This window comes from Physcomitrium patens, chromosome 21, assembly GCF_059467195.1.
Source record: "Physcomitrium patens ecotype Gransden chromosome 21, ASM5946719v1, whole genome shotgun sequence".
Classification (NCBI taxonomy): domain Eukaryota; kingdom Viridiplantae; phylum Streptophyta; class Bryopsida; order Funariales; family Funariaceae; genus Physcomitrium; species Physcomitrium patens.
This window is the reverse complement of record NC_143430.1, coordinates 7,451,359-7,464,511: the sequence shown is the minus strand read 5'-3', so window position 1 is coordinate 7,464,511 and position 13,153 is coordinate 7,451,359. Positions and strand designations below refer to the sequence as shown.

The window sequence follows — 13,153 nt, the reverse complement described above, 5'->3', positions numbered from 1 at the left end:
TTTTGGTTTTTTAAAATTCTTCGTCGCTGACCTACAATACTCATAGTTGAAATATCTGGTGATATGATAGTGCTAATAACACCATTACGAGGTGAAGATTGGACCCGTCTCCGTCAACCTCATTGTATTTCTCGTTGTTTGATGTGTGTCTAAATTGTCTTAATATCATTGTCATATATTAACATTAATGACATCAAAAGCACATACCTGAGAATTCTTATTCTTGTTGAGAGACAACGCTTCTCTCGATTCTGTGCAAGTTTTTTCTCTTGTAAATTTCTTAATTATCCTTTGGTGATGTGCATCTGGCAAAGTCTGGAATGAAGCTGATCCAATGGCCCGATTTGAAAACTTGCGTTCACAAGCAGTGATCATCCTGTCTATTTTCACTGTTCAAACAGAGCACCCGGTGCGGTTTTTTTTTGTTTAGAAGCTATGTTTTGTGCAGGCACACTGAACTTGGCTTTCCATACCGCACACGACATTTAAGATAAAAGCCACATGGGTTGATTAGAAAGGCTGCTCCTCAAGCCTGGCGAAATAGTTTGATTCACACTTTGCTAATCAGAAGAAAAAAACTCTAGTGCTTCCCTGCATCTAATTGGATCATCAGGTTGAACAGTCCTCATGTGCACTTTGACAAGGACCTGTAACACATGAACACACATACCCACATTTCCGTAGAAAGTATTTGTTGCGATGAGCACAATTATACCTTTTGGCTAGTTCCTTTCAACCGAATACAATTCTGTGGAGACTATTTACTCTCTTCGATTCACCTGGATAAACTTCCCATGACCGATTTGCTGACTTCGATTATTCTGTTGTGTTCCTTGTGTTGTTTGGCATAGATTGTATCACCGACACCGAGCGTAAGGAATTAGCTGAAGAACGATTTGCGACTATCCTGGAATGAAACGACTTAGATAATTGGGCATCTCGAATGCTTGGCTGAAGAGGTGTCATGCTAGGAGATGTGTTCGGCACCAGAACGTGAACGACGCCATCCAAAAAAGGAGGCCAAGTCACACTCCTAGTTTTTGAACGGTGAAATGAATGCATAACGAAGACACCATTTTCTCTAAAAAAAAACAGTGTAACACCTTAAAACTCCGAAATCGAAGTGCACGTAGTGTGGACACACCAAGTGAACCGGTGTGGGGATTTTGAGTAAAGATGAGCAAGGGTAGGGGCTGAAAATGGGGTAAAACTTTGTTGATCACAGCCTCTCTGTGTGCAACAATTTTCAACCAAATATTACTCTCATTCTCAGGAAGTACACTCCAAAGGTTTCAAATGTGCTAGAATCAGATCCCGAATTCGAAAATGCAGAGTCAATCCATACAATCCCTGATGTGAGTTTCGAATCCTTGACATACTAAAAGGCCGAACAATGGCCTACGCAATTGGTGAATAACAGAAGACCATAAAACCAAAACAAAACAAAACAAAACAATCGCACGAGACGAGCCTAATGCGACAGGGACAGTGCAATGTATGATTCGGCAATCGCCACAGGTCTTGCGCATGCCATATTGTGCATGTGAAGGCGGAGTTACCAATGACAGAGGATCAAATTGAAGAGGACATGGCCCTGCGAGGGACCATGAACAGCGACGACGAATTCGCGGCACTGGGCAGAGAGAATGAAACCTACGCTAAGCTGCAGCTCGCAGATGTGGGAAATGGAGCCCAAATCATCTACGTGAAGGGTACTTGGTATCCAACCCACTTCCTGATGTCGGTGATGGACGGCTACGACACTTGGGTCTGCAACGGTACTGCTTCCGCACACCCACCTCATCTCAAAACCATGCACGGCATCGGTAGGGTTAGGTTTCCAAGCACCGAGAATATCTCTACCCATCACCCACCAATTGTAATTGTCATGAGGATCCGGCAGGGAGGTCAGTTTTTTGTGTGAGTGGTGGTTAGAGTGGTGTCGATAGAATGTGGAAGATGGTAATGCTATCACTGATCTTTTTTGCAAGCAGCTACGCAAGAGTTTGTTGCGCATGAAGCCAGTCGGTGGGGGATCGAAGTGGTGGAGTGGTTGGACCGAATGCATGCTCATTTCAGCCAACATCACTTGCAAAGCAAGTATGCGTTCATGTCCGTGGATCCTGACGTCAAAATGGCAAGTCCTCCATGTATGTTTCTCCTTTCTTGCACTGAAAAAACAACAACTACAAAGCCCACACCAACTACACAAAACATACTCACAACTTGAACCTCGCATTGCACCCGAAGCTTATCAATCATGTTGCATTTGTAAAATCTTGATTAGAGTTCTGTCATTTGAGTTTTTGTTGCTTATATGTTGTATTATGACATCTTTACGTGAGATTTTTTGTTATGTGAATATGGTTTGAGTGATGAAAGTTTGCAGTCTTTTTAATAAAACATGCAGAACGTTATGTAATCAAGTGTTTTTTAAAATAAAATAAAAATAAAAATAATTGGTTTGTTTTATGATAGTTGGAATGTTCATTTCTGGATGAGATGATGGAGGAAAGACTGTTGGTGAAACTAGAGTTTCATAAGACCACTAGTTGTGGGAGCATGGCCTATGACTTATTGGAGTTGCTTGTGGATACAAACACCAAGCAATATGTGTGATTTATTTTCCACTGTTTCTTACTATATATGTGTAAATATATATATATATATATATATATATATTATGAGCAATAAATACTTGGTATAAATTAAAGTTTTAAGTTTAATGAGGGAAAGAAGAAGAAAAAACTCCCACAAATTTTATTTAACTATGTTCTGAAATAAAATGTATGAAGGAAGAGCTTGCGCAAAAGACTCGTGACATTCAAAGACTAGCTGCTGAAATACGCAGATTAAGATATGATTTGAAAGAGTATGGTACTCATTCTGTGGGAGATCAAAGTGTTATGAATTATCAACAATCTGAACAACATGTGGAATCAAATAGTGTAAAAAATGAACCATTTGAAGAGAATCATTCTTCTACCAACCAAAACACTAACTATTTCAATGAAAATGAAGAATCTTCATCACATTATCAAGATCAGAATAATGAACAATCTTCATCACATTATCAAGATCAGAATAATGAACAATCTTTATCACATTACCAAGATCAGGATAATGAACCATCTTCATCACAATACCAAGATCAGAATAATGATTCACTCATGGACAACTCTTGGAATGAAGAGCAAAATTTGAGGCAACAAATGTTCCATGATCATAATTTTGTTTCAAATGATGGTGTTGTATTGAATGATAATGATATAGAGAATAGTCAATATGATCCAATTGAATCACCACAAATCTTTAAAGAAGAAAACATTGAAGAGGATCAATTGCAATCACAAAACAAGGAGCATGAGACCGTTAATTTTCATCACAATTCGTCTAATGAAGATGAACAACAAATTGTACATACTTGTTCAAAACATTCTGAATTGGATTGGAACCACAATTCAAAGAACATAAGTGTAGTAATTGCACCTATGAAGATTACCATTCACAAGAAATTTGTAGTGGATGTGGACTTTAAAGAGCAACTATCATTTTTCAAATCTTCATACAATGAAGTTCAACAATCAATAAAAACAAATTGGGATTCAAACCTTCTACCCACACAACATGATTTACCACCACACAGTGATCAATACTTGTTGCCTCCAACTGTTGAACAACACGTGGAACCCAACAATGAGTTTGATAATGATATCATGATTGAAGAAGAACCACAAGATGAAGATGTATCATTTGAGATAGCACCTCCATTTAACTTTGATAGAGCAAAGAAAAGAGGCTCTAAAGTGAATTTTATACCCGCACCCCAAGAAGACGAGCCAAAAAAAACCTATTACAAAACGCCTAAACATTCATATGTAAAGTCTAAAATGGATGCAAGTGGGTATGGGACGGATGAAGAAATTGAGTATGAAATCCCATCATCACGAAGTAAAAGTTATGTATCAAATGGAAATTCATCAAATAGCAAGCATAGCCATAGGGCTCGGAAGTCAGCTCCATGTCAATATCACCTCCAAGAATCCAATCTTTCAAATCCTACTCCCAAAAAAGAAAAATCTCACAAAAACAATAACAATAAATCTGCAAAGAGTGCTAAATTCAATCTTCAAAACAACACTTACTCTGAGATTAAAAACGACCTTTATGAATCAGAATTAGATTACAAAGATTCTTATGATAAATCACCCCATAATAATGAAAACGAATCTAATAATGGTGCATACATACAGCCCCCTATTCAATCTATTTTAAATCATGGTCCGCATAACAAACAAAAAGAACATATTGTTTGGGGAGAAAATTCAAGTAGTGATGTACCATCACAAACTAATGATGCATGTGTGCAAGACACAAAATTTAGGCAATCTTATGTTGCAAATACTCAACAACCTCATTTGTCAAATCCTTCAACATCTACATATGAATTGCAAGAAAGTATGCCATCGACTTCTATTGCAAACAACACATCAATATCTCAAAATATGTCAAATGAAAGTTCACAATTTCAGGGTAATGCTCAAAAAATAGAATTTAAACATTATGATGAAGAAGATTTATGGAAAAATTACTCAACTACAAACATTCAAGCAAGCAAAAAGAAACCTTCAAAGTCTTATGTTTCACCAACTACCTGCCAAACAAAGAACAAGTCAGCAAAGTCGTTTGTTGGTAAAATTGCATCCTTTTTCCAGAAGCCATCAAATAAAAACAATCTTGAAGATTCATTTAAAAATGAAATTGTTATTGAATCTAGTGACACAAACATCAACAAAAATGGTTATGAAGAGCATATGTCTACAAATGATACAAATGGGGTAAATTACTATAAATCATATGGAGCATTGTCTTACAAAGATCCCAAAAAAAATAACTCTGAGAAATCAATCAGATCAATGTCTTATGCTCATTCATTAGGATCCAAAGCTCCAAAAGAATCTAAACCATCTTTTGTTCAAAGTATTAAGGCCTTGTTTCAAGATGCACCAAGCAACAGTGAAAAAAACAATAACACATGGGAGGCATCCACTTTAACCACAGATTACAAACCTATGCCAACTCAAACACAATTGTTGTCAACAATCCAAAATAATGAGAAGGAATTGTCACATCAATATGTTGATCTTCAACAATCAAATCAAAAGACAAGTGCTGGTAATCAAATTGGGAATGAATTAATTGATGATCACCAATTGATGGATTCATCTAAAAGGGCCTCAATTGAGGAAGTAAGGAGAGAGTTGTCATTTAAACTTGGAAAACAACTCGAAGCACAAGAGCAAGAGAGCATGTATACACCCAAAGTCCAATATGAAAAAAAAACTCATGTTACTCATGTACGAGGACGAGATGATGAACCGAGACGGTACTCCATAGATAAAATTGGAGCTGATTTAGCCCAATTAAAACAAAAGACTCAATCCTCTTCAGAATCAAGAGAATCTGTTTACTCTAATTTTTTAAAAGCTCCATCAAAATCTGTTGGGGCCTTGCATTTTGGACCCAAATTCAAAGGAGGAAATGAGTATGATGATGGAGTGGATTTTGAAGCTGGAAGTCATTCTATGAATCAAAGGCAAGAAGTTGAAATGGGTCCTTACAGTAGTCTATATCCAATAGTACATTCTACACAAACTCCAATTGAACACACACAAAACAATGAAAAATCCACCAAACATTCACCATCTTCAATCAATGCTCAATTGAATAAGAAAAATTTAGCATCACAATCATTTTGTCATGATTTTTCTAATAAGAGTATTCTTTGTGTAGCTAAGATATGTTTTGGAAATAATGATAAAGATTGCAATGTCCTATAAGTGTAACTCATGATACAACTAATTCTTCTAATTTAGGTTATGAGATTGATATGACATTCAATAAAGATGATCCACAACATCAAGGAAAAATATTATGAATTTAGTATATACATGATCTGATTTCTCTTCAAAAACAAAAGGGTAAATCTCACATATAAAACTAACTCTCATTCAAAATACATATAAATAGAAATTTACTATTAAATACAATTTAATCCCATATCAAGATTTATCTTTAATTTTTTTGCATATATTTATGTATAATAATGGTTAAAATATTTTTAAAATAATCTGATGTATTTTACATGTTAATGCTAATCAGAAATAAAATAATGTAAAGTTTATAGTTAGTGATATTAATAAATTCTTATTTTACTGATTTGTTCTGTTTGATTTTTTCCCTCTATTTGATTACAAATTAAAAATAGAAACTCGTGCTCAAATTATTAATCATGTATCAAAATTTATCAATTGGTATCATTTTCATTGTTTTTTTGTTTCATCTTTCTTCATTCCTGCCCTTAATATCTTGTTAACTTGAGTTATATTTGTCTGAAGTGATTTGACGCTTGATTTGCAAATACCAATTTTGTGATCACAAAGTTCATGCATTTACAGGTTTTAAAAGCGTTTTAAATCACGAATTAAATTCTTTCAGCTTTAAAGGTCAAAATTTGACTCATCTTTGTTGTATTTGATGTATTTGATGCAAAATTTTCTTCCTGAATGTAAGAATAAAGAATCATTTAGGGACACATTTCATGGAACATTTGAACTAGACCAAAACTAAATGAATACAGCTACACGATTAAAACCATAAAGACTTCCTGCATAGATGATGTAAATACCTCTTTGAATTCATAATTGAAATAGAAGTGAGCACAACTCCTATTTTAAAGACAATAAAATCAAATTAAAAATAAAAAATGTCAATGTGAAATATATTTCAAAGGTTGAGTTTGTTTTGTTTTTTTGTTTGTTTGTTTATTTGTTTGTTTTTTTTTTCCTCTAGAAAATCAAATATTGAGAAGGCCAACAAAACTTATATGAAAAAATATCAAATATATATATACACATCTATATTCCAAATACAAGTCACAAAAAACTCGGTGATTAAAACAATTCTAAAAATAAAAAAAAAAATTAAGATTTGAGTAGATGGTAATTGTAAAAAAATATAAAATAATCAATTAAATTATCAGTTATGTATATGTATGTAATGAACTTAAATTCTTTATTTCTTTATTTCTTTATTTCTTTATTTCTTCAAATAGAAAAAAATATTAAATGAATTGAAATCAATCTTAATTTGATAAAACTTTGTAGAAGCGCATATTAATAAATGTTTTAGGAGACAGAAGACCTTACACTTAACACCAATAATATTTTACCAAAAGATATAAAGTCACCATAAGCATTTTTAAATCAAGATGTTACACTGCTTGAAAGTTACTTTTCCCATACTTGACAAAAAAAAAAGTATATAAAAACAAATATAATATGAGGTCTACATGATTTTTTAAACGTAATATTTTTTAAGATACCATCATTTCCAGTGTTTGTTTGTTAGTTTTTAATTTTTTAATTTTTTAATTTTATTTTAATACAAACACTCAGGTCTCTTTTTGGATTTTGACATCAAACAAATTTTATTTGTGCATCTATTTATAACAACATATGCTACTTTAAAAGACCTTTATTTGTTTGTTTATTTGTTTGTTTATTTCTATTTTGTAAAATCCACTCTTTAAATACAATTATCTAAATTGAATGTAGAGGTAGACAATAAATAAGAACGTCAAGAAATATTGTTGGTTGTTACTATTTTAAAACAAATTTTTTAGAGGTTTGTTAAATTGATCCAAGCATTTACTAAACTCACCCACTTATCCTAACCATCATCAAAAAATTCTCCAATGCCAGATCTGGATCAATCAAAAACCAATGAAAAAAATAGTTGCATCCTCAACCAATGATGATTGATTTAGTAAATATCTAGGTCAATTTAAAAATTCCCAAATTATAATTTGTGTATATATATATATATATATATATAGAAAGTGAAACACCACATATATCAATACATCCATATATTCATTTTTCTTTTCATTGTGTATAACATTATGAAATATCACAAATTCATCAACATTCAACATTCACTTTGACCAGGTGTAGTTGATAAAAAATAACAATAAAATAAAAGTACGTCCATGAGTTGGCACTTTTAATTCAATACAAAAAATAAACTATCCACTCATGTATGTAAAGTGGTCTAAGCATTCAATAAAAAATCTACCCACAGTAAGGAAAGGAAATGGAGAGAGGAACCAAAGAGATGGAAGAAGACGGGCCGGGGGCCAGGGGGGGGGGGGACCCGCGATAAGAGGAAGGAGAGGAAGAGTCCCTTGCCCTCAAGAGCAGAGGCCTTGGTGAACTGGGGCTCTCTCTCGCTCTGTCTTTGGAGTTGCAGGGCCTCTCCCCCGTCGTGTCCGCCATAGCCATCCCCTCCACTTCCTCGCCATGGTGTCCCTCAAGTTGCAGAAGCGCTTGGCCGCCAGCGTGCTTAAGTGCGGAGAGCGCAAGGTGTGGCTCGACCCCAATGAGGTCAACGAGATTTCCATGGCCAACAGCCGGCAGAACATCCGTAAGCTGGTGAAGGATGGCTTCGTCATCCGCAAGCCCCAGAAGATTCACTCGCGTGCCCGTGCTCGCCGTGCTTTGGAGGCGAAACGGAAGGGCCGTCACTCAGGATACGGGAAGCGCCGTGGTACTCGAGAAGCCAGACTTCCTACTAAGGTACCGCAATGCTGCCGACTTGTTTTCGATTTAGGGTTTCTTACTAGAGTGACGACAGATTGCGTCACGCAGTGATTGTCTCTTTTTTCAGTACTTTGAGCTTGTGTTTTTTCTTCTGATTGCTGTTATTTAGGGTTTCCTGGGATTTGTGGGGTCACCCTGTCTTGGTATCTTTTACTGATATTACTGGCTTTAGATATTACATGTCAGCTTCTCTTTGCCTTAAACTTTGGCATTTAGCCTAGGTTTCTGCGTTATATTCTTGAAGCTAGGGCGATCTCTTGTTTTCATCTGTTGCATAAGGTCTACACATTGTTCAAGAACGGACAGTGAAGATTTGCTGCCACTATTTTTTAGGGTTGTGTAGAGTTCAAAAGGGCAAATTGAGAGTTTGTTCATTTTCATATAGCTTGTGAACTACCATGTAGCCGATGTACGTGGATGCATCCTATGTAGCACGCCTTAGGGCTTCACGTGCAGCTGCAATGTTTGTCACTTTTTCGTGATGTGCTCATACGCTACTGCGTTTTCCCTGGGCTGCAGTACTTTAACACATCTTCACTCTCTAAAAATTCGTTCAATTGTGGAGACTTGGGATGAGTAGAGAAGATTTCACGAATATTCACTGGGAATTGGTTAGGTTATGGTTAACAACACATGGATGTATTCATGAGAAACGAAGTGGATATGCAGGTCTTGTGGTTGCGGCGCATGCGAGTGTTGAGGCGTCTGTTGCGCAAGTACCGTGATGCTAAGAAGATTGACAAGCACATGTACCATGATATGTACATGAAAGTCAAAGGTAATGTCTTCAAGAACAAGCGTGTCTTGATGGAGAGCATTCACAAGTCTAAGGCTGAGAAGGCACGTGAAAAGACTCTGTCTGACCAATTCGAGGCTAGGCGCGCCAAGAACAAGGCTACACGTGAGCGCAAGATCGCCAGGAGGGAGGAGCGACAGGCACAGGGTATTCCTGCTGTTGCTCCTGCCCAGGCTGCCGAGACTCCAGTGAGTGATGCTCCAGCGAAGAAGTCAAAAAAGTAGAGTTTGACTGAAGATTTTGCACTAGTGAATCTTGTTGTTTTGGATCAACACGACGGAAGATTGCTTTTCTTTCTTAACTTCGTTACTGCTATCAACTTGAATGCCTTGCTTTATTGTTTGGAGCTCTAGATGGTGTGTCTGTCTGATTATATTTGCAATGGTGGTGCTGAAGCCGCTGTGAATTGTTTGAAGTGAAGTGTATGGTCTCTTTGACTTGATACCGTGCGTTATGTCGAGTCATCCGTGTTCAGTTGGCGGGACTTGGGTGTTGATTCTTTACATCAGATTCTATTTTTCTTCGGGCATAAAATTCTTCTTATAGATTACTTAGTGCTGAATGGAAGCTGACCACTGGCGTACCCAATGCAATCTAAGAATTGCTGCAAATTTAGTGAAGAAACTGATGGGGTGAGATCGTGATGACAATGTCCTAGATACAAGTTGATGCACAATGTAAAACAAGAGTATGCATATTGATATCTATTTTTTCATGCCTGTATTAAATTTTTATCACTGAAAACTACTCCGCGTATCAAAAATACTGTTCAGTACCAGAGGTGATTTTTTTTTTTGAAAGGGAGAATACTTTTGATTAAACCTTCTAACTAAACTATGTGTAAACAATTATTTTCAATTTACCGTGGTAGACATTCTTATTTGGATTGCTACAACTCTAAGCAACTTAATAGTAGTAATGGAGAAAGAATAAAATGTCCAACATGGCACTACATGTGTTACTCTTATTGGACATAATAGGTGGTTTACATTGCTTTGTCAATTGACAAGTTGTAGCTACTATTTGTTGGTAGTAATACTATTTAGATGCCATAGCTTATTAAGTCATCATGTTGCCTATTAACATAATGTAGAATAGGTGGTTTACATTGCTTTGTCAATTGACAAGTTGTAGCTACTATTTGTTGGTAGTAATACTATTTAGATGTCATAGCTTATCAAGTCATCATGTTACTTATTAACATAATGTAGAATAGGTGGTTTACATTGCTTTGTCAATTGACAAGTTGTAGCCACTATTTGTTGGTAGTAATACTATTTAGGTGTCATAGCTTACCAAGTCATCATGTTGCCTATTAAGACAAGTGTCTACATGTTAATTGGACATTGTTGACTAGGCTAGTTGTTTGTGTATTCATACTAGAAAGTCCATGTGGTTAGATATTGGACTAGTAGTATAGAATTCAAATTAGAAGCTCATTTTGGTAAGTGGTTTTAGTTCTCTTTTCTTTATATATTTGTATTTCTATTCTAATAATATACTTCATATTTTATCACATGGTATTGGAGTTTGGTGCTCTTAAATTGTCCTTTGTAAGTTGTAATATGTATGAGATTGTTTTGTAGAATGTAGTCTTTTGAACACTTTTGAAGAAGTTTAATTTTCATTTAATAGCTCTTGTTAAAAGCAATGTAAGAAATCAAGAGGACCAAGAAGGAGGTATTGGAGCTTCAAGAAATTATGCCCACAGTACATACAATCCTTTAGTCTACACAAAGCTATAGTACAGTCAGAATTGTCTTACTAAAAACTAGCTATTTAGAATGCATAGTCGAGATAGTCTTGTCAGGAACAAACTATTAGAAATACACAATCGGATTGGCCAATGTAGAGGTTTGGTGATATGAATTGGGACTCCAAACATCAAGTTCAAAGGAATTTAAGGAGTCTATGGAATCCAACAAATCCAATGACTCCAAGAAGATTTGCAAGTTAAATTTTTTGATTTAAATTAGACATATATTTATCAGAATTGATATATCTTAGTTAATTTTGGAAATTTAAACTTAAAATTTTTTGAGAGCATTGGTGGCACTATAATATAATCATCCAAAATTTTAGTATTTTAGAAAAAAATTAGAATTTCTATCAATACTCAAATAAAAGGCTATATAAGAAGGAATTGAGCTTCACCTTGATTACATTTTTATCCCTTCTAATTTTCTTCTCTTAGTCCTATTATTTCTTCTATCTTTAGCATATTTTTTGTATCATAGCAACAAAATATTACATCATAGAGAAATTTATTAGAGACAAGTGGCATCTTTGAAAAGAGAGCATTAGATTTATTCTAATCCACAAGAAATTATAGAAGGTTGTATGTAGAAAATACAAGAAAATCATTAGATCACCCATAGATTTGATTGAGTTAGAGAAATGTGAAAGTATAGACAAGGAGGTATTATATGCAATTTGTTATCATCTCTCTAGTTCAGAGTTCATGATAACAAATAAAGCAATAAGTGCAAAGACTGTATAAAAGAGTCTAGAAGAAACATATGAAGTTAAAAATACCTCAAGCCTATTATTCTTGATTTGCAGGTTTTGGACTGCACAAATGAATGAAGGTGATAACATTGTTATGCACATAAGCAAATTGTGGAAAATGGCTAAGCAACTTTCTTCAATTGAAAAGAAAGCTTTAGACACACATTTTGTCATGGCATTATTAGAGAGTCTTCCAGAGTCATACTATACCTTAATGGTGTCATTGGAAACATGATCTCTTGTCGAGTTGATATTGACTGTAACCATAATTCAGTTATTGCAACAAGAGTTTACAACAAGAATGTGGAATTGACCTCTAAGGCAGTGTTGGCTATTGAAAGAAAATCCAAACTACATTCTTATATTCATACTCATGTAGGATCTTCACATAATTACAAGAAGGATGCCAAATACAGATATTGTAGCAAAAAAGATTACTATGAGAAAAAATGTTGCACTAAGGAGAAGCATAAGAAGTTAGAAAAGTTGAAGAAGACTTCTTAAAAAGAACACTCTAATATAATAGATGAAAAAGATCAAATGAAGGGTGAATTTAATTTTGTAGCTACGTTTTTTGTCACTATAAGTGACAAAGAATGATACATTGATTCTGGTGCTTCTGAGCATATGATGGAAAATTGAAGTTGATTTTTAAGTTACAAAAATCTACCACAAGGCCTTAAACTCTATTTGGGCAATGATATTGGACTTGCCATCAAAAAAAATAGTAAGATGTCTTTCTAGTTTCTAAATAATATTCAAAAGGATGTATATGTGTCGAGGACATATACATTTATCTCAATAATTACTTATATGATTAAGTAGAAATAGATAAATATAGATTAATTTCATAAAGACTTCTAGAAAAGTTTCTTAGAAGCTTCATAGATGCAATTTTGACTTAAGATGTGTTTGTAGGTTGGAAACTTGGCCAACAACTTAACCACGTGTTGGTAGCTTGTGGAAGAAGTTAATTCCATATAGTAACTTGTAGAAGAAGTTAATCATGTGGCGCATACATAGATAACTTGCCTTGCAAGTTAAGACATGCGGCTAATAAAGTCAACACGTTTTGGACGTTATATAGGACATTGCCACATAGTTCCTAATTAAGAGTATATATATAGAGGTAAAAGTGAAGTTTTCTTTATTCTTGTCAATGCCATTCTAGTTCTTAGTCTTGTTTCAA

At 34.7% G+C, this 13,153-nt stretch overlaps 2 protein-coding genes across 14 annotated transcripts; both read left to right on the top strand.

Annotated features, from left to right (window-relative positions):
* Positions 1 to 690: 690 nt before the first annotated feature.
* LOC112274015 (uncharacterized) lies at positions 691 to 8,445 on the top strand. Of its 13 annotated transcripts, none has more exons than XR_016499906.1 (8): positions 691 to 1,778; positions 1,995 to 2,137; positions 2,479 to 2,613; positions 2,796 to 5,596; positions 5,877 to 5,981; positions 6,459 to 6,506; positions 7,764 to 7,839; positions 8,143 to 8,445. XR_016499906.1 is itself a non-coding variant. In XM_073529897.2 (5 exons), the coding sequence occupies exons 1-5, from the start codon at positions 1,562 to 1,564 to the stop codon at positions 5,881 to 5,883; spliced, it is 3,303 nt and encodes a 1,100-aa protein (XP_073385998.1). In that variant the 5' UTR covers positions 691 to 1,561; the 3' UTR covers positions 5,884 to 6,337. The 13 variants fall into 13 exon arrangements, 2 of the variants coding, with proteins under 2 accessions (XP_073385998.1, XP_024358917.1); XR_016499905.1 differs by lacking the exons at positions 7,764 to 7,839; positions 8,143 to 8,445 and adding exons at positions 6,853 to 6,949; positions 7,167 to 7,367; XR_012216357.2 differs by lacking the exon at positions 6,459 to 6,506.
* On the top strand, positions 8,298 to 9,757 carry LOC112273832 (large ribosomal subunit protein eL19y). The gene is made up of 2 exons (XM_024502828.3): positions 8,298 to 8,636; positions 9,330 to 9,757. Exons 1-2 carry the CDS (start codon positions 8,361 to 8,363, stop codon positions 9,678 to 9,680), a joined length of 627 nt encoding a protein of 208 aa, XP_024358596.1. The 5' UTR covers positions 8,298 to 8,360; the 3' UTR covers positions 9,681 to 9,757.
* Positions 9,758 to 13,153: the final 3,396 nt, after the last annotated feature.

Excerpts from the sequence above, each read along its gene's own strand:
- LOC112274015 (XM_073529897.2), top strand. The coding sequence starts at position 1,562 with ATGACAGAGGATCAAATTGAAGAGGACATGGCCCTGCGAGGGACCATG. Across the intron at positions 2,138-2,478 it reads TGGATCCTGACGTCAAAATG|TTGGAATGTTCATTTCTGGA; the intron begins GCAAGTCCTCCA and ends GTTTTATGATAG. Across the intron at positions 2,614-2,795 it reads ATACAAACACCAAGCAATAT|GAAGAGCTTGCGCAAAAGAC; the intron begins GTGTGATTTATT and ends AAATGTATGAAG.
- LOC112273832 (XM_024502828.3), top strand. The coding sequence starts at position 8,361 with ATGGTGTCCCTCAAGTTGCAGAAGCGCTTGGCCGCCAGCGTGCTTAAG. Across the intron at positions 8,637-9,329 it reads AAGCCAGACTTCCTACTAAG|GTCTTGTGGTTGCGGCGCAT; the intron begins GTACCGCAATGC and ends GTGGATATGCAG.